We start from the raw sequence: 22,940 nt of genomic DNA on the forward strand, positions 1-22,940 counted from the left end.
TTATGATTGGATAAATTAGATATTTTACCACTGTAAAGTATTTAATATTAACCAATCATGATCCATCTAACTAACAACCCACTTATTTGTAAGTGCTGAAATTACTTGTAATTTCAGCACCAGAGAGATTTGAATTTAACTTAGAAATTAGTTGACTCTCCAAGAAGACTTCAGCAGCCGCAATAAACCAGTATACCCTAGATCTATTGAGCCTAGCAGAGACTAGTTAAACAACCTGAGACTAGATAGTATAAGAGTAAGATTAGGATCGGTATTAGACTAAGAAGTTGCACGAATCTATCCGGCCGAAAATAAGATAGCGTGACGAGCAGACGGTGTACCCTATCCGAAATTACTCTATGAGTTATACACTTCGGTCCTAACTCATCTGGTGCGACCATAAGTCTCGAACAAGACCTTAATAGCTTAGAATTAACCAAAAATAGATTAGAATTTAGACAAAACATTTTTCAAATGTTACACGACGATAATTTAATCGAAATGTCTCTACGACTCAATAGATCAAAGCCAATATTCCGAACGATAAGAGAACTACCCGGAATTGGAAGAAGACCTCGAACCAGAGACGACATACGACAAAGTAGAAACTTACCAGATAGCTATATGATAGTACGGCAAAAGCCAACACAAACTTTTATATTTAGAATTTTATTAGCAATGAATTTAGATTTTCATTTGCAAACATAAAATTTTGAAGTCAAAACTTCATGATCATTACAGGCGCTAAACAAAATATTAATATACAATAACGATTGATAAAAAGATCTCAGATCGTTTCCCTCAAAATTCTGCAGTATTATATAAAACATTTTTGGAAAATATTTATTGAAAAACAAAACAAAAATTAGTAGCATGACAATAAATTGTTAGTAATCATAAGATCATCAGTTGTCTCAGCTTCATCACCTAAAACATAACAGCAATCATAAGCTCACTAATATCATTAAAACCATTTTAAACTTAAATTCACTTAATTTTCAAACCAGATCATCAAGGCTTATCCTTGGATCTAAATTCATTTTCTATTTAATTGAAATTTAAAACTTGATCATCAAGGCCTATCCTTGGATCAAAAAGAACAATTTTGTTCTCCCCCACGCACTTAGCTAGTGTCTAACGACCTCAAACGTCGATTCACTATCCAACCCTTTCTAAAAACCCAGGACTAACAGAAATTTTTGAACAAAACTAATCATTCAAATTAGGATAAACAGTGAAGAACTTCGGTTATTCGTCCTTCACTTGATCCCCCCTCTTACCAGACCCAGGATAAATCTTAGACTTAGTAAGTTTAAAATAGTATCTAACGAACTACTCGCGTTCTAATTATACCTGAACCTTGTGGATCGATTTACTATTCTCCAACCCTTGAACACAATCACTACCCTTAAGTAAGATTAAGTAAGTTAACACCTTAGCTTATACTAGCCACGAGAAAGTAAAAAATCATTCTTCGGAATCGATTTACTCTTCTCTCCAACCCTGAAAAATAGACCCAGGTTAAGCTAACCAAAAAATCGTAAGGACTAACAATTTAAGAAAATAAAAATCATCTAACAACCCTTTGCATCCGTCATCCTAAGCCTTATGTCATTTAAAAATCTAGGAAACAAACAAACAATCGTTTTGCACAACTGTGAAATAGAAAACAAAAAATACGATCTTGTAATCACACCTCATACACAAACAGTTGGATACATTAGAACAAAACGACAAACACTAAAAAGAAAAATAATAACTAAACAAAGACAAATAACACGAAAAAGATTTTCCAAAAATAGAAACGCATTTTCAGAATCAGAAGCCAGCAATTTAGACGAACTTTATAAATTAAAAGAATCTATAGATAAAAATTGCCCTATTCACGATCAATTATATTTTTCCGACTCAGAAACAACTTCAAATTCATCAAAAAGAGGAAAAAGACGAATAAAAAAGCAATATAAACACAAACCAGTACATTTGTATAATTGGAATCAACCAATTAGACACATCGATAATTACTTATTAACAGTTATTAAACGAAAAAATGAGCCAAACACACACTCCAAGTGAAGATAGTCCAGATGATGACGATATCTTCCCCTTCCTCGTAGATGCACCCACTGATAGAGGACAGCATATACTTTGCAAGAATTTACTACTAAATTTATTTGAACCCGGAAACAGCCCATGTAAAACAGAGTTCCCAGATGTAAAGATCAAAAGACAAATTATAGATCACTATTTGAAAGATATATGTAATTTGACACAACACTACGGAATCTACACCATAGAATTAAGCTCACCAAACCCGAATCACCGCAAATATGTAATTCAAACAGACGACCTTGATTTAGAATTTTCAAAAGTACTCTCAGAATATATAAAAAGCATACAATATCATAACTCACAAAGAGCAAACTCCATATTTACTAATGAAGTTTTTGCAATAATATACAGTTATATCTCAATATTAGAAAACGAAATCCCAATCTCAAATGTCTCACCGACAGAGACATCTAAACATATAAGGGTACGACATGAAATCACACTACTTTCATCTTTTCTAAATATAAATAAAGAAAATTTCACTAAAGATGATGTTTCACAACATACAAAACATGACTTACAAAAAATCTTAGCATGGTTTATAATAGATTATTTCACACATAATCTAGATTTAATTTCACAAGCAAGAAAAAATTTTAGACCTCAAAATTCAAATGATGATACCGCCATCACAGAACAGTCAGACTACGTTTGGGACCCCGAATGGTCTCATTATGCATTTATAAATATCCCACAATCAATTGCAAGTCAAGCAATAAGTACAATATCTTATATAAGAGATTATGTAAGAGTAGTACCATTAACCATTGATGCAACACCATTAAACTACAATACATTTTTACCTGATACACGAAATAACAGTTTAAACTCGACCGTCATACACAATGAAAACCTTAATGGAACTAGGAATCTCACTCAACAAGATATCCAGACACCATCACACTTCATAAATGAAGAAATTGTCCAAACAACAACAACTACACAACAAAGCATTTCACCGATACGTCCAAATTTAACAACACCAAGAAATACAAACACTTCACTAACACAGGTAACCTTACAATCAACTGTTAAACCTTCCGTTGCACCAAAATATTCACAAATGGATTACCAAACATATAGACCCATGACAATACCGTCAAAAACACGCAGAACGTTCACAAGAAACAATTTTGCGGAACATAATTATAATTATACACATCCATCAAAAACAAGATATCCTCCACGAAATAATAATAATGATCAAATCAGATCTCGACATTGGAATAATCCAATGGCAACAACCAATTCAGTAAATTTTCAAGCTAATCCACATCCTCCACAGGATCATAGCGAAAATTACCCATTCTTTCAACAGAATAAAAATAAAAAACAAGCATCTCATCAATTGGATTATCTATACTCTGATGATGATCATTTACAACCAGATATATTTGCACCATATACCCAAGAATATCGCGGACAAGGAATGCAGAAACCATATACACATTATAGAAATTTTTCTCCACACCAGATAGATACACAAAATCAACAACCAATACAAATGCAAAAACCAATTAATACACAATCTTTTCAACCAATTCAGCCACAAAACCCAATGATTACACACTCATATCAACCAACACAAATGCAAAATGAAATACCACTTCCATATTTCCTTCAACAACACGAAATAACAAAAAATCAGCTTTCAAATTTTTCACAAATGCCAAATGCAGCAGAATCATTACAAATGACAATGAATCCATACCTTATGGGTGGATCATCAATAACGTCAAATAAACCATTAATGGTATTCACAGGAACAGACCCTGAATATTATGTAGAAGATTATTTAAATGCAGTAACAGCAAATTTAATTTTAAATATAGGACCTGAACCAATTAATACGCCACTACATCAAAACTGGATACATCGACGCACAGCGTTGATACAGACAACCTTAGACGGCGCAGCCCAAAAATGGTTTTCAGTATTGCCTATAGAAATTAAATCAAATTGGAAGAGATTTACACAAGAATTCTCAAAAATGTTTGACTCCGAAAGAAACAAACAACAACAAAGAGTTTTATGTAATGAAATTCGCAGATTACCAAATGAAACCATCAAACAATTAGCAGTACGCATCGAAACACTAGTTCGAAAAGCATATTCATTAAATACACACGATTATAAAAATACAAAGATGACAGAAATCTTAATGATGACCTTAACACCTCAATTAAGGAAAATAGCAATAAAAAAGAGAGCATCCCATCCCTCCTCAATTCGAGAGCCCGATTTAGATTTTCGAAAACTAGTAGACCAGCTAGAACAAGCGGAAATCACAATGAAACTTGAAGAAACAGAAAATCTGAAATTACAATATGTTAATCGAATTGAAACAAATACCACAAATATCAATAATATACAGGATTCAGATACAGACCTCGTTGAAAAAATCACTGAAATACTCAATATTTATGAAAAACACCCAAATTTTAAAGGCAAACCATCTTTCAAAAAATGGTGTAATTATTGCCGACGATACGGACATAGTATTTCTGAATGTAGACAAAAACAACAAGATAACCAAAATAAACCTCAAAAATATAAAGAACCAAATAAATCATTCTATCAATACATGAAGAAAGATCAAAATCTACCGAACAAAAATGTATACAGCAACAAATGTATACAGCAACAACAATGTATACCGAACAATACTAACTACACGAGAAATCAATCACCATATAACTCAAGTTATAGAGGAAGATCACCAGAACGAAGAAATACACAAAATTCGTCACAAAATCATTACAATAGACCAAATAGTCGAAATAACTACTCCAGATCAAATTCAAATACAACACGATTTGTTTCTAGATCTAATTCCCAATCAAGAAATATTTACTATCCAAACAATCAATCACGAAATTCATCATACAATAGAAATAGAAACTACTCCAATAATCGGAATAGAAGTTATTCAAACAACCGAAACCAGAATTACCCGAACAATCGATCAAGGAATAACTCATATAACAGATCAAACAATAATTATCAAAATAGATCACGAAATAATTCACAAAATCGACACTCAAGTTATAATAATCGTTATAGAAATTATTCCCAATCACCACACAGGAATAATAACCATTATAATAATTCTAACAATCGCCACAGAAGTAGTACACCTAAACATCAAAAAAATATAAATCAAGTACAATCAAACCCAGAAACAACATCAGACCCCCCAGGTATTGATGACACAGGAAATAACGAACTACAACTAAATCAAATAAACTGTGAATCATCAGATTCAGAAAGTGATACAGAAAACACTATCACCATAAATATGATAGCAGTCGAAAATGATTACGAACCTATTATATAGGAACAACCTTTTTCATCACATATATATGAAAATCAATTAGAACTCCTTCACAATTATTATATTGAACCCATCCATTACACACAAACGGTACAAAAAACTAACGAAATCAACACTACAAATCTACCCAATGAAAATGACAAAACTAAATGTTTGAATACAAATCACATCTATCAAAATATACAAAAAGAACAACCCAAAGAAAAAATTTGGACAATACCATTTCTTTTAGAAAGTCCAAGAAGCAAAGAATTTCAACCACCAGATCTTGAAATTGATTTTTTAATTGATTCAGGAGCAGAATCAAACATAATAAACATTCCCACATGGAATGAGATAAAATCACTACACCCAAGGCTAACGCCTCTTGAAACCTCCAGTAAACTAGCAACAGCACAAGGATCAACATTGGTAAACTATGGAAAAATTCAATTATTTCTTCTCCCCACAAGAACAATAGAGCAAAATAAAATTTTAAATAAACCATTTAAACAAATATTCCATATCACTGATATTAATCATAATATCATTGGAATACCATTTATTTCTAAATATATACCAACAATCAACATTTTGAATAGTAAAATACTAATCAAAGATAAATACACAAAAACAAAAGACACAGCCCTAACATTTTTTCAAAGATTAAATAAACAACCACCATTCTTTTCAAATTTTTATCCAATATATAACCAACAAAGAAAACACCTGAAACCACTATCAGGAAAAATATATAATTTTTTAATAAAACAAGTTCACCAATATGATAAAAAACAAAAAAACAACAACTCTATATGTCAGACTTTGAATTCAAACCTATCCATAAGTTTTTCAAAATCACAATCTCATCCATAAAATATTTGAAAAACTCGAATTCAGATATTATTTCGTTACATGTATACAACAATACACCCTATCAAGTAACACTACCTTTAGGACTTTTAGGCTATTGCGAAACCAACGCTACGATATCATCAATACACGAAAAAGAATATTGCGTAAACAATATACTTCAATTATTAGATATTTGTCAATCCACAATTCTTAATGAAGAATTATCCATAAATAATATAAAAAGTAATGAAAAAAGAAATACAGATTATTTCACAAAAACTCCATATTTCAAACCTACATTCAACATAAGTAACTACACAGAGACTCAACAGAAGTTTTTAACAATGTTTAACTTTCAACATTCACAAATAACACAAGACGAATTTGATAAATTAGCCAAACAGCTAATAAAATATTCATCAGTCTATGCAACATCTAAATTTGATGTTGGCAAAATCAGTTCATCACTACATCTCCCGTTAAAACCTGACGCAGTTTTCAAAAAACAAAGAGCAAGTAAAGTACCAATTCATTTACACGATAAAGTGAACAGATTACTCGATATTTTAGAACAATACAATATAATCTCACCGGTAAACAAAGAAGAACAACCAAAAGGTAACACATTTATCAACCCTGTTATCATCCTAGCAAAAGGAGAATCATTAAAAATAGTTCTAGACGCCAGATACCTTAATTCACTAATAGACGAATCAAAATGCAATTGGCCTATTGAACCAATACAAGTTATTTTAACAAAAATAAACGGAAAATACTTTACAACCGCAGATATGAACAGTGCATATAACCAAATGCCATTAGATGAACAATCGCGACGTTTAACACAATTTGTTATTGGAAACCAACAATACGAATTCAACCGCTTATTCTATGGAATATCCATAGGACCAGCAGCATTTTCAGCTTTTATGAGCAAAATTTTTCGACCACTAATACTCAAGAAAAACGCAATCACCTATTTAGACGATGTTTTTATGCAATCACAGACAAAAGAAGAAATGTTTAAAGTTTTAGAACACTATCACAAAATACTTCAGAACGAAAATCTGAAGGCCGCCCCCGATAAATCACACTTCTTTTTAACACGAGTTAAATTCTTAGGACATAATATAGAAAGAAAAACAATCACTCCATTAAAATCACGCATTGATGCTATTCAAAAACTCCAACCACCAACAAACAAAAAGAAAATCCAAGAATTCCTTGGAATGTTAAATTTTTTAAGTAAATATGTCTATAAAATGCAATTATACCTAAGACCATTCTATAATATACTTAGACAACAAAATAATTTTGAATGGAACACAGAACATCATGCACGATTTGAAGAGATTAAAAAACTCTTAACTGAACAAATTTCAAATACAATTCCAGATCCAAATCAACCATTCTATGCCATGTGCGATGCTTCGAATTTTGGCATCGGCGCAGCATTATTACAATCACACAATGGTACAAACAAAATGAACCTTATTATTCACTCAAGCAGAGCTACGACTCTCAACCCTAATGAGAGAATGTACAGCCATAATATATACACTAACAGAATACGAATTTCTAATACTTGGATCAAAACATCCAACAGTTCTATTCACAGATCACAAACCAATCATTTTTCTCTTTAGACAAAAATCTAATCCAAATCACCGAGTTTATAGATTTCAATTAATTCTAATGAAATTCCCAAACTTACATATAGTTTGGACAGCAGGAAAGAATCTTGCATTACCAGACACATTAAGTCGAAATACGCCACCGGAATTACTTACACGTAAAACTACAGTAGAAATACCCAAAAATATAAAATTCTACCTTGCAGAAAACGAAACATCACCCCGACTAGAATGCAAATATGCAGTAAAAACTGACGTTGAACAATCGCAGATAAACAATCTACAACACTTCCCACTCTATTTAGATTGCCAAAATAATCACTACGAAGTTGATCTACTTGGAACATCAACTTTTAAACCAATTCCATATTCACAATGGATAAAAAATAACACCCAACAAAAAAGAGTAAAACAACAATCGCATAAAAAAGACCTTTTTCCACTAATTGAAAAAGAAAACCTAACTGTTAAAATAAATTTATCAGGACCACAATCAAACGATTCGAAATACACAATAAATCAAGTTTTTGATCTCCATGACCCACTTGATACAATTCCTTTATCTAAATTAGAAATTGAAAACATTTTTCTCCCTCCAACAGATAAAATTACAATTAATACTTTGAAACAATATCAAAATCTTGACCCAGTAATTAGGCAACTAAAATCATGGCACAAATATAAAACCAAACCCGTCAAAGCAGATGCAACTATTTTAGGAAATAAAACACTCCTCCGATATTTTCGAAAATTTAATAATACAACAATTAATGAAAACACAGACCTTCTAGAATACCAATTAAATGAATCAACAGTTCCCTGTCTCCCTTTGAGTATGATTCTTATAGCTTTTAATATTTCACATACACAAAACATTAAAGGACACTCTGGATCAGAGAAAACATATTCAAATTTCATACAAAACTTTTACTTTCCAAATGCACCAATTTGGATAAAAGTACTATGCAATGATTGTATAGTATGTCAACTAAATAAACCTTATCCAAATCAAAAACAAATAGCACAAAAACAAGATTTTAAAGGACAAAGTTTATACTTTAACCACCGTACACATGGACCTTGGACAAACGGCTTGGAAATGATACAAGATATACCGAATGGTCAGCAGATGTAAAACTATTTCCCTTAGCATATAATTCACAAATCACGACAACTCTAGAAATGTCACCATATGAAATGGTGTTTAATCAAAAGCCACGCAAACCGATTATGTTTACAGCAAACTCTCATAAAAATGCACAAAGTTATTGTCAACCGAATAAAGACTCAATTTGTTACAACCTACCTCTACACACACACGATGAAGATCATTTTCATCACCCACAAATTCTTAAATTAGCCTCCGGTACACACACCGAATGGATTTTGAACAGAGATAAGAAACACAATGAAATTTACCAAAAAGTAACAAAAAAGTTGTTACAAAGACAAAACATTAATGAACAAATAAATTCACGCTTTACACCAGCCTCAGATATAAAAATTGGAACATTTGTTTTAATACCCAATTTTAGCACTCAAAAAGGAATCTCCAAAAAATTACAACCCCTTCGAAAAGGACCATACCAAATAATTGCCAAACCCACTGACGTAACATATAAAATTACCGACTCAGAACAAAAAGAAATTGTTCAACATCGAAACAACCTATTACCTTATTCCCCAAAAGAATACGCGCTACGCGAACTAACTCAATTATATTCTTTCACAGGTTTAAAAGTTATTCAAAAAAACCCACATACAGAAAATGAAACAAAGGAACAACATGACGTTCATCTCGAAAACCAAAATAAAAAATCAACTACAACAAAAAACAATACAAAAAAGCTAGATCAAAAAGAAAGAAAAAATAGAAAAATGACAGAAAAAATTATACCCCAAGAACAAATCGACAAATCAGAACATAGAGAGTCATCACGGCTTAGAAACCAACCACGCAAAAACTATAAAACATTCATCCCACAATCTAAAATATTAAAGAAAGTTGAATTTCAAAAACAACTTTAATTCTACATTTAATAATCTTTGCACCTCTGAACATTTTAGACTTTCATTTTTCAAAATAACATGCTGACAAACACGCAGCGATGCTAGTTCAAAATTAGCCAATAGGATTCATCCAATCCGTCACTTTCTATAACTCTAACACAAACCAACTAGACGAAAAATATTAAATTCCAGGCATATCTATAACTATAACTCTGCGACCTCCAGGTCAAAGATAAGCAAACCACTCCAACTTGACAACTAAAATAAATATCACCATAATATCATAACCCTCCCTTATCTAATAAACCAAAGATCAACAATATTTCCCCAACTCAGCCCTCAAATACCCCCCAAACAAATATGTTAAATTAGCCTAAAGTAAAAGAACGACCATTTTAATTAGCCTAAAGTGTAAAAATCTCAAAAACACCCCAGATCATTTGACAAAAAAAAATAAAGACAAAGAAGACCTCCCAATCACCATAAAATTCGCCCCCAACAATTTTTCACAAAACTCAACCCACTTGTCAAAAAACCAATAAATAATTCGACCACACTTGAAAATCGCCCCACACAACAAAAAATATTCGATCAAGAAACCATTTCTTCAATGCTCTTCTATCAATCAGTCAACCTAATACTCAACATTTTCATAAGATTTTTAACGATATTTAAACTTATAATAATATTTCTTTTTGATACCTTTGAATCTTTTCTTATAATTTTAATCATTTTTGCAATATTTGTTTAAATTTTCTATTCTCTATTTGAACTATACCTCCAACTTTCAAAAGCTATTGACTATATCCACAGGTACGATTCACAAAACTTATCTAAATGATACGAACCATTTTTAGTAGAACAGATATCTTTTTACTATTTGTAATTTTTGTAACATTTCTATCATCCCTCATCTTGACAATATGCAAATGTATAAAGAAAGCAATCATCACATTCGTCCTAGCAATAATCCTCCTAATTCTTTTTTAAAAGAATATTATAATAAACATAAATTTTTTCACTAAAAGAATAAATAAAAAACCATCAAAAATTGCTAACCAACAATCACATAGTCAGTCTTCACCGACATCATACCAAGATAACCCAACACCATCTTCAACTACCCAAAACCCTCAAACATCGACACGAATTTCCTTCCAAGATAACCCATATACCTTTGAAGAACGACACGCTCGCTTATCAGAACCACTAGAACCAGTTCAACGACAAGCACCTCTAAGTGAACCAACATATAACTTATACCCAATATTACCACAAGAATTAAGTAGAATACGAAATCCTAGTCAAAACCAAAATACAGTAGAAATAAATAGACAAATTATACATCCTCGACGAAACAGAAATTTTCAAACTCCCCGAGTTCATTTTGATATACCCCAATCCCCATCACAAAACACTCCAGAAAAGCCCATTGGTATATTACCAGAGACACCTACGCTTCTTTCACAACGTAGCACCTCAAGCCTACCCTCAGATTACTTAGGTTCAACACCAACATCTGAACAAATACGTGAAAACCCCTTTAATCCCCCAAACCAAACATCACGACTACCATATTGGACAACACATTCATTCACACAAGGTGAACTAAATTTAGTCAATGATCCAATAGATATTTCTACGGATACAACAACATCCTCATCACTACCAGAAACATTATCACTACCATCAACACCATCAATAAGCCAGATTTCACCACCACCTTTTAACTTAAATTTCCCAAATAACCTCGACGCTAGATATCGAGAACAATCATCAACAAATCTTCCTTTAAGACTAGACTGGAATACTTTCACAGCACCTCCACCATTATTTGGACAACACCTAGAAAGTAACCGACTCCACAACTGGGCACTAAACAGACTACAGTATAGACAAGACATCCACGAAGACATTCGTGCTCATAACATCTAAATACTCCAACAAAATAGTCTACAATTAAAATTTGAAATCACGGTTAAATTAAACAACATTACTCAACATCTCTATCAATTAAATCCACCAAATATAACAGCTCAATCCCTACCACCACCATTTATAACAACTGAAGTAATATACAAATACGACAGATATACCAAAAAGACAATTGGCTACATCACATTTTATAACCCATACTCAGGATTGTCATACACATGTATATTCTAAAAAATTTTAATTTTTCTCCAACTCCATTTTCTAGTATCCTCCAATGAAAAAATAAACCCTTCCCCCCGCACAGGACCCCAAGATTTATTAGTAACACATTACGATTGTGAAGAAAACGAACAAAAAACACTACACAAATATGCAATAAAACAAGTATCACAATGCGAAACAGAACCACAAGCCATAGAAACAACAAATGTAATAGCGACACTCTATTCAAAAGCCCGAGCAACAACAGTTATAGGATATAAATTCACAGCAACATTTTCTGAAAAGAAAGTACATTGTTCACAAGTTTCAAATGGAAATAAAAATCGACTTGACCACGAATCATTCTACCAGAGTAATATAGAACGACTTTTACATCTCAATCCCGAAGATTGTAAAAACGAGTTACTCAGACTAAATATCACAAGAAATAAAAACACAGATAGAAAACTAGTATATTTCCAAGTTTTTGCAGATTCTGTACATCAAGCAGAACTTGAAAGATATCAAGGACATGTAAAATTAGATGAAAAATACCCATACAACGGCGCACACGGAAGATTAACTTATGATATACACGATAAACACTGGATACCACACATTGGTCTAAATGACCCATCAAACTGCAAAGCAAACACAAAAAATAAAGGATATCAAGAAATCATGTTTTTCGATTGGAAAATACAACTCGAAAAAATACAACTCACACGCGATTTATCAGACAACACAATGATCTATCAAGGAATTAGATTACCTTGTAAAAACGACCAAGGCTATTGTGACCCTACAACACGAACACAAGCAACAATTGTTTGGTTCCCCGAAGACACATGTACAACATTTCAAGTAGCAAAAATACACGCTCGTATGATAAAATTTCACGAAAAATATTTCATACAATCAATTCCATATGAACAAGTCTATCCATCACGAAGACAAAGTTCTAATTTTAGAAACATAGACAACATAGAAAATAAATTGACACGTTTTCAAATATATCAAGAAACAGAACTTGCATGTAAATACAGAAATTCACTTCACAAAACACAATACTCCGAGATATTAGTTGAATACGAAAAAGGATTCGACATGACCACTGGAAAAATAAAAATTGACCCATACGCCACAAGTCACCCTATAAACGAAGGAACATCATATATACCAGTTGATTTTCAAAAAATTAAAAACCAACCTGGTGGACATCTAAAACCCCATAACACTAAAAGCACACGTTTACAAGAACTATCACTAATGAATAGTACATATTTCGGTAACATCCACTATGATATTCACCTAGATATGAAATTAGACTACACAATTAGCCGAATTTTTCAAGAAATGTCACTATCTGAATTAGAAACACTTCACCAACTATGCGAATTAGAACGAACACAAATCCTACAATCACTTGCATTAGCAGTATTAAAAATACCCTACGCAGGATATTTGTTATCAGGCAATAGATCAAATTTTTTAGACTATGAAGGAAACATTTTATGGTTTTACACTTGTACCAAAAAAGTATCACCACTATATGTTTTCGAAGATAAACGATGCTATAAAAGAATCCCTATCTTTTATAAGAATAAAGTTCACTTCGTTGACACACTTTCAAGACGAACCTATTTCTGGGATACCGCAGTCCCATGTGGATCAGAAAACAGCCACAATGTAGTACAACTGAACCCTGATGAAGATAAATATTACCTTCTTACCCCATACCCCACATTAATGCAATCACTCAAAAAATTTTCACCTGAAAGCATTAGAGCTATTGTTCGAAACCCAAATATTGACTTACAATCAATTGGAATATATTCAAAATCCGATATACAACATCATATTAGAACACAACAATTCCAAGAATTATTAACACAAATGGACACTATAAAAAGACAATCAATTGACCGAAACAGCAGGATTTGCAGATATTTATACACAAGATTATAGCGGATATTTTAAAGACATTAAAGACTATATATATCTCAACGGTGAAAAATACCGACCACAAGATATCTCACCTATAAATATTTTTAGCTTTGTTACACTCAAAAATGAAATTCTTGATTTTCTAGGATGGCCATACTACATCTTAGAAAAATTGACTATTTTATACGCAATGTTTAACTTTATAGGATTTCTTTTCTCACTCTTAAAAGGAATCTATAATACATGCGCTATACACACACAAGTAAATAGACAAGCAAGTGTAGCACGCATCCTATTTGCAGGATTTTTTGGAATTTTTTCATCATCAATAAACAAATGTCTTTTAGATGCACAAATAAAAGAATACAACACAAAAATAGCAACCAGACAAAACACATATGACGAAGAACATAACAATGTAGACATAACGCCTACAGCACCACAGTTACCACCCCTACCACATAACCATCCATTATCACTAGTCCCACGAAATTTCAGAAATTTAGCAATAACACATAATCCCAATTTTAGACCAACCATATCACAAAGTCCCATTCAACATATAAGGACACACCATCTACTAGATGAAAATACATATGAACAAATTATTGAACAACCCCATACCACCGCTTTTCAATCTCAAAATAATAATTTTTTTAGCCCACGATGAGCCGACAACTTGGATCCCTACACCGCTCAAATTCCCACCCAACCAATCTCAACACTCCAATTACAATAATTCCACTTTTTGCTTTCCCACCACCCGATTTCCCAACCAATAATATAACATCAGGCATGAATTCAGACACTAAATCACACATCTCAGTTTTATACTCCATCTCACAACTCAATAACCCAGATATTGGAACCCCTGACGAATTTGCCGACTCTGGACCATCTCCATCCAATAATTTTCAAACCAATCCCTCAGTTTTTTCGAAACCCCCTTTTCAACCAATCCCACCAAATAACCCACTCCCATCCATTTCTACACCCTCCTATGCTTCACAAGTTACCCCAACCTACTCTTCACTTCATTCAGACCGATCATCCAATTCTCCAGACACCCCCCAAATCTCCCAAGAACTAGATAATTTTATCACCTTACAACAACAACCCTTCCACCTTGACACGTCAATAATAAACCAGATTTCATCAACCATAGAATCATCAAACCCACCTACCCCTACACCCTCATCAGCTTATACCGCATCATTAGCACCATCATCCACATCCACCGAATCATCAGTTAGCACTAATAGAGCTTACCGCACTTTCAAAAGAAAATTCCCAAACCACCCATTTCCAACAAAACCAGGAACAGCCCGTGAATATATTAATCATCCGAATCACACTAACACGAAAGAGTTTTTAGCAATCACCTTACCTTCATTTCCACAATATACCTCGAACACCCCTACCGATACTAACGATACACGTAGCTTTGTAGACGAACAAGTTTTAATGCCTACACTTCATTGGACATCATATTATCATTTTACTAACCCCCTTTGCCTACCTTTATCTAATACTCACATCGATATAGAAAGAAATCAAGATATGCTATATCGACTCACTACACCACTAACACATAGACAATTTACTTATATAGGATATAAAAAATCACTAAAAACATACACTGCACCCCGAGCTAACGAATATACGCTAGAATATTACGATCACAACATCATCCGAACTAACCAAGACCACTTTTTAGATGATGATCGCTTTGCTAACCCACAAATCACAGAAAAATTTTTCATCAAAACACCATATGCTTTTACACTCAATATATTTGATCGCAAATTCGACCACATCATTTCTGAAGCACTAACCGACACACAAGCTTAAGAAAGTTTTAAAGAAAGATTTCAATTATTTTCACTAACCTTTCATTTCCTTGCACCACATGAACGAGATTTGCACTGCTCACACGACATTATGTTACGCACTAAACAAACCCACACATATACATATTACCGCTTTATACAAAATCACTTTGACCTACACACTCCATCAAGACAACCACATCATCGTTTTCAATTTATTAACTCTAAATACACATCACCATTTTTTCTTAACTTCACATATTGCATCAAAGGTACTAACCTTCACGGTATTCTTCGCAATTATGATCCCATCACCCAAATGTATATTTTTTGTCCCATCACAAAGACCTTCAACGCAGAAGAATCCCGACCCTTCCTTATCCCACACGAATTTGTTCAACCTATAGAAATCCCCATTTTAGAATTCATCCACAACACTAAATTCAATCACAAATTATATAATCTAATCCAAAACACACCTTATGAGTTTGCAGTTGGCACTGAAGAACTAACCACCATTAAAGCACTTCAATTGCTTTGGCCACTGCTTCAAACTAAAAATATCATCCGCATCTTAGCTAAATTACTAACAACTTCAGATCTCATCCACGACATCTTCCCCCACGGTTTCTTCCCCGACGACTAACAGGTAAGTATGAATTATACATATTATTAACTAATTAAAATAAAAATTAGAAACTAACCATTCTTTATCCAAGTCTTGTTTAGAATTTTAGCCTTCATCCAACGATCATCTGAAAAATTCACAAACGAAAAATAAAAAAATAGAAAACTTCTTCAAAACTGTTTAAAACTCTATTATTTTTTTGCACCAACAATTTAATAAATATAATACCAAAGCAGTATTCCAGACCCTTCATTATCCCACCCGAATTTGTTCAACCTATAGAAATCCCCATATTAGAATTCATCCACAACACTAAATATAACCACAAATTATATAATCTCATCCAAAACTCACCTTATGATTTTGCAGTTGGCACTGAAGAACTAAAAACCATTAAAGCACTTCAATTGCTTTGGCCACTGCTTCAAACTAAAAACATCATTCGCATACTAGCAAAGTTACTAACAAATTCCGAGATAATCCACGACATCTTCCCCCACGGTTTATTTCCCGACGACTAACAGTTAAGTATAATTTATACATATTCTTAACTAATAAATTTAAAATAAAACACTAACCATTCTTTACCCATGTTTTATTTAGATTTTTAGTCTTCATCTCACGATCATCTGCAAAATACACAAAAGAAAAATAAAAAATAGAAAACTTCTTCAAATTGTTTAAAATTCTATTAATATTTTGCACAAACTAATTTAAATAAAATTCATACCAATGTAGTAAATTAATTTATAAATTGTTTCCCCATAAGCAGTAAATCTAATAATGATGAAAATTTGTAACTTAATTTTTCCCAAAACTAGCAGTAAAATTAAGATTCTATGTAGTAAATTAATAAAACACAAATGCAGTACTGACCTTTTGATATTTTCATTCACTCGCACAAGAATTCTATCCAAACTCGCACAGCTCGCCCACAAAGAATTGTTTAAAATAATGAATTTCAGTTTCAAGTTTTCACACTCAACAACTCTAACACACGATAACAAGTTTCAAACTTTCCTTTAACCCGGTTGGAAAGAAATTATATACTAAACAAAACTAACCAACGCAGCTTACTAAACACCACAACACATAGAATAACAGCATGACTAAGAAAAGGAAACCAACGGTACCCAAACCGGATAAACCCAGTTTAAAACTGGATAATTTATTCTTTTGAAGACTATTATAAAGTCTAAGAAAGAAATAATAAAACACATCCACGCTTTGTGACCACACTTCTATTTTTAATAAGAGGTACTCAAGGGTGAGTAACTCTTCAAAATAACCGAACTAAAACAAAAAGCTTTTGTGAAAAGAACTAACCAAAATCATAACAAAAACACCGAACTAATAAAAATTTTATAAAATGTAAATTACACTTTGCAGTATATAGATCAACAAACAACACCAAAGACGAACATCCAAAGACAAAATGACCCCACTACACTCGAAAAAGAATGGCCAACCACAATCAATATGCCGCCCACAATCACAACTCAAAGGATTTAGAGTACGACTTAACTTCGCAGAAAAGGACTTCATTGAACTAGACCAATGACCACCTCGATGTTCAAGTATACGTACAGATCCGAGTAACCAGGCATCCCCTCCACGCACAACCTCCACGCCATTCCCAGACAAGGTCAAACACAAAAGAAGTTCTCTACATGAAACGGAAAAACCTGTCATAGCCAACCATTCTGAAATCAGATTTGAGTTTGTTGCGAAAACCCAGTCGTTGTCTTGAGAAGACACAACGATTGAACCTGGAACTTCTCTAACAAGAGAACCCAGAAGAATTATGATGTTCGCCAAATACCAACGTCCATCATCCATCCTTTGAATTACAGAAAAACTATTCTAAAAAACTCTGTAAAACCCGGATGGGTGGAACCTGATCTAAACTACATTTTATGATTGGATAAATTAGATATTTTACCACTGTAAAGTATTTAATATTAACCAATCATGATCCATCTAACTAACAACCCACTTATTTGTAAGTGCTGAAATTACTTGTAATTTCAGCACCAGAGAGATTTGAATTTAACTTAGAAATTAGTTGTCTCTCCAAGAGAACTTCAGCAGCCGCAATAAACCAGTATACCCTAGATCTATTGAGCCTAGCAGAGACTAGTTAAACAACCTGAGACTAGATAGTATAAGAGTAAGATTAGGATCGGTATTAGACTAAGAAGTTGCACGAATCTATCCGGCCGAAAATAAGATAGCGTGACGAGCAGACGGTGTACCCTATCCGAAATTACTCTATGAGTTATACACTTCGGTCCTAACTCAATTGGCTTAATCTTGACAATGTTTCCACTCAAACATTTGTTGAAAAGCAGTAAAAAAACTCTCAAACCGCTCATTTTTGCGGGGTTTTGAGCGCAATTGTATGAAAAAACCACTCAAACCGCTCAAATCTTGCTTCAATTTAGACAAAAATCTCGACTCGGCTATCTTTGCGATGGCAAACGGTGTATTCTGCGGGCGGAGTTTCAGGTCGGTTTTCTCTGATCTTTCTGTTTGTAGGGATTTGTTTCTTTGATTGATTTGATCTAGTTTAAAGGTCTGTTTCCGGGTTCCACAGTCATACAGACACTCGTTTGCCCTGCTCGTAATGATAGTTATGAACTAAGGGATCTGGCTAACTATTTCCCTCTGTTGCAAATGTTGGATTGCTACAAGGTACAAAACTGACAGATGCTTACCAGTTTCGACTTAGTTCTATAATGGGGGGTTGGAATCTCTTCACTAGATACCATAAGGGGAGTGGATAGTCAAAAACATGAAAATCATTATAAATCCGCTTTCAGGAAGGGAACATAATCGATTATTATCTGCACAACTCCACCAATTGAAAATCCATAAAGAATTTAAACAATTGGAAGAACACCGGAAAGTTCAGTTAGCTGCCTATAGAATGGGTGTCTTCAATGTACCTTGTACAATGGGTGTATGTAGGTAGAATACGAAAATAATTTATACACAGTTTTTTTGCGCAATTAAAGATACAATTAATCTTGCTCCTAACAACCTGCTCCTATAATATGGCAGTTAAAAAGTGTAGCAACCTTGTACAATGAGTAGAGGGAGGTAGAATACGAATAGGTTGAGTCGGAAGTAGTAGTCCCTGGTCTCCCTGTACATGGCCTTCTGTCTCTTGTACTTCTCATTCAGCTGCTCCAACAGAGTGAGGGGGTCCTTGATCTTGGAGGGGTCGGAGATGTCATCGCCCAGTTGGAAACTAATTTTAAAGAAATGCAAATAGTTTTCACATTTTCATTTTCGCATTATATTCGAACAAAATTCAATTTTTCACATTATATTCGAACAAAATTCAATTTTTCACATTATATTTTGAACGAAGAAGGAATTTTACAAATTACATGTGAAAAAGTATAATTTTTGGGCACTTTTTGAAAAATTTTGACAAAAAAACGCGTTTTTTTTGGCGCGCGCTCCCCCTCAAAGTTAGTATATATTGGCGCCAAAGGCGCCTTTAGAAAAATTTTAGGGTCGGTCGGCCAAAAATGGATTTCTGAAAAAGTATCAAAGGGGGGACCCTTTGGGTCGGCAGGGGGTCGAATCCCTGAAGGGGGGGGGGAGGCGTCCGCCCCCCGCCCCCCCTAAATCCGCCCCTGAAGAAAAGGATTAATTTAAAACGTAAATTTCTCAGTATACCCCCACCCCCACGGCTAGCAGTAAAAAAAGTTTGAAATATTTTAGATCAGGGCGGGTTTTAAACCTATCACCTCCCATCAGAAAGTTTTGTAGATTCACCCATAATTCAAATGGTTAACTTTTGATCAGGCGTTAAATTTTAACAATGCATTTTCATGTTAGATTTTTTCACAAAAAGAATTAAAAAGGGACTAAGTACGGCATCAACATGGTTCTTTAAATTCTTGTTACATTATTTATTTTTTTTTGAAAAAGTTATAATACTTACTGAGTATTGCGGACATTTTTCTGTGATTGCATTTTAAAACCCGGAACTGAATATTAAAAATAAAATTCTATAAAGAAATGCATAAGATCTTGGAGATTCTGAAACTCTTATGAAAAAAGTGAAATAATGCAATAATTTTCAAGTAGCATCGAAGCAAAGATTTGTCCAGCCAGATTGATATCAAGCACATCTTTCAAAAATATATGAACAAATGGCATTTTATAAGTACTCTAAGATGCAAAGAATTTTTTCCACGATTTGGTTCTTTTCCTAACTTTTTGAATATATAAGTTTAAGATGATAAAAAGTCTGATTTATGACTTTATACATTTTTTGAGCCATAATTTGAGCGTTAGTTTTCGAGCCACATTGTAAAGGCATATGGAGGAGCAAAGAAGTTCATCGGATAGTACAAAACGGCGGATGTTTTTCTCTTCCGAACTGGCTGGGGTCTGTGAGTCTTTTATCAAGAAACAAACTGGAAAGATGCCTTTTTAATGCATAAAAGTTGAAAAGGAAAGAAACTCAAAAACTACTGCAAAAATGTCAAACAGACAATGAAATTTCTAGATCTATGACCCATAACAATAGGAAAATTTTTGTATTCTAAACTTTTGCATCGCATTCATCTATACAAGACAAGAACTTAAAAAACAAAATTCCCGATATTTAAAATTAGTTATCAGAATAATTGCTAAGAGCCTTCTAACTGATCACAAAAAACAAGTGCACATCAAAAAATTGGAAAAAAATTCAACGTTCTTACTTTAGAGATTTGAGCCATCGTTTGTTTTATTCCATTATACAAAAAATAACAGTAGCAAAAAATGTCAAAAAAACACCTACCTGCCAGCGGTCAAAGCAGTGCATTGGACTTTGAACTCAGTTGCTTTCGTGTTGTTAAAAATTAATATTCAGTTTTACTTCATTTCTTGTTTTATAATCGTATTACTTTTTTTAACTGCACCATAATGGTACGGTACCTAGATAATTTTTGATGGCGCAGTCAAGCAACTCAAACCTAAGCGGTCGTATTCCTTCTCTGTAGCCAAACCAACTGCTGGATATGGACCAGCACGCTACTCAACAAGCAACTGCGACGATTCTTTTGGGTATTTTCGGTTAACCCACCCCCCCCCCCCCCCCCAAAAAAAAATGATGAAAAATGAAAATAAAAATTTTTATAGCAAAGTTGGGACACAGTTACTAGGAAATGCAATATATTTTTATGGGACTGGTTAAAAAGAAGCGTTTTTCAATTAATTTAGCCTCAAACTGGTTTTTTCTCAGTTTTTTTTTTTCATTTTTTGTCGCGGGTGGGGGTGGTTATAATGAAACGGACCCAGTCTTTCAACTTGGGACTGAAGACTCTCAGCCTACTCTAAGTCAATCTCCTGTAAAGACACTCTTTTTTTCACTCTCCAGTGAGCACGGACATCCAGTGAATAGAACGAGAAACCGCGTGGTCCCAGCGAGTTTACAAGAGAACGGATACTTTTGGTCTCTCTGAACAAATTGTCTCTAGCATCAATATTCGACTTGACGGTAAAACCACCAATACAGTGTCCCTAGCTCCTCCAAATTCCACTTTCTCTATAGGGATTTTCTGATTCATAGAACCATTTTGGTGGCAGAAAAACATTCCCAGCGCCATCTTTGTTCAACTCTCACACTAAAACTCAACGCGCTGAAACTATAAAGGAGAAGTAATTCCGCATAATCAGACACAAACAACTGTATTTCAATGGAACGAAGACAATACCTTCGAGGAAATTTTTTTGATGGAAAATAGAGAGAAAATGCTTGAGAGTTGTAGCGACTAGTTTGAGAGTGATCATTCAAAAATTGAATTCTATATTGTCCGAGAAGTTTTCCATTTTTATGTGCTTTCAGGCAAGGTCGGATTTGTTTATCCGATTTTAACGAGGGGGTTGGGAACTGATGGATATTGATGAGAGATGGTCTAGAGATTTTTATATTAAGTTGTTATTGGAACCTGATCTAAACTACATTTTATGATTGGATAATTTAGATATTTTACCACTGTAAAGTATTTAATATTAACCAATCATGATCCATCTAACTAACAACCCACTTATTTGTAAGTGCTGGAATTACTTGTAATTTCAGCACCAGAGAGATTTGAATTTAACTTAGAAATTAGTTGCCTCTCCAAGAGAACTTCAGCAGCCGCAATAAACCAGTATACCCTAGATCTATTGAGCCTAGCAGAGACTAGTTAAACAACCTGAGACTAGTAGATATAAGAGTAAGATTAGGATCGGTATTAGACTAAGAAGTTGCACGAATCTATCCGGCCGAAAATAAGATAGCATGACGAGCAGACGGTGTACCCTATCCGAAATTACTCTATGAATTAACCACTTCGGTTATAACTCATCTGGTGCGACCATAAGTCTCGAATAAGACCTTAATAGCTTAGAATTAACCAAATATAGATTAGAAATTAGACAAAACATTTTCAAAATGTTATACGATGATAATTTAATCGAAATGT

General features: G+C 33.5%; 1 protein-coding gene across 1 annotated transcript in view; it reads right to left on the bottom strand.

Moving 5' to 3' along the window:
* Positions 1–20,532, bottom strand: part of LOC134853502 (uncharacterized) — a 44,581-nt gene extending 24,049 nt beyond the window's left edge. Inside the window, exons 1-2 of the mRNA XM_063869502.1 lie at positions 20,423–20,532; positions 19,545–19,717 (exon numbers count right to left, since the gene is read on the bottom strand). Of these exons, the coding sequence (XP_063725572.1) occupies positions 19,545–19,717; positions 20,423–20,454 (205 nt within the window). The 5' untranslated portion in view covers positions 20,455–20,532. The remainder of the gene's footprint in view (positions 1–19,544; positions 19,718–20,422) is intronic.
* Positions 20,533–22,940: the final 2,408 nt, after the last annotated feature.

This window comes from Symsagittifera roscoffensis, chromosome 8 (assembly GCF_963678635.1).
Source record: "Symsagittifera roscoffensis chromosome 8, txSymRosc1.1, whole genome shotgun sequence".
In the NCBI taxonomy this organism is placed as follows: Eukaryota; Metazoa; Xenacoelomorpha; order Acoela; family Convolutidae; genus Symsagittifera; species Symsagittifera roscoffensis.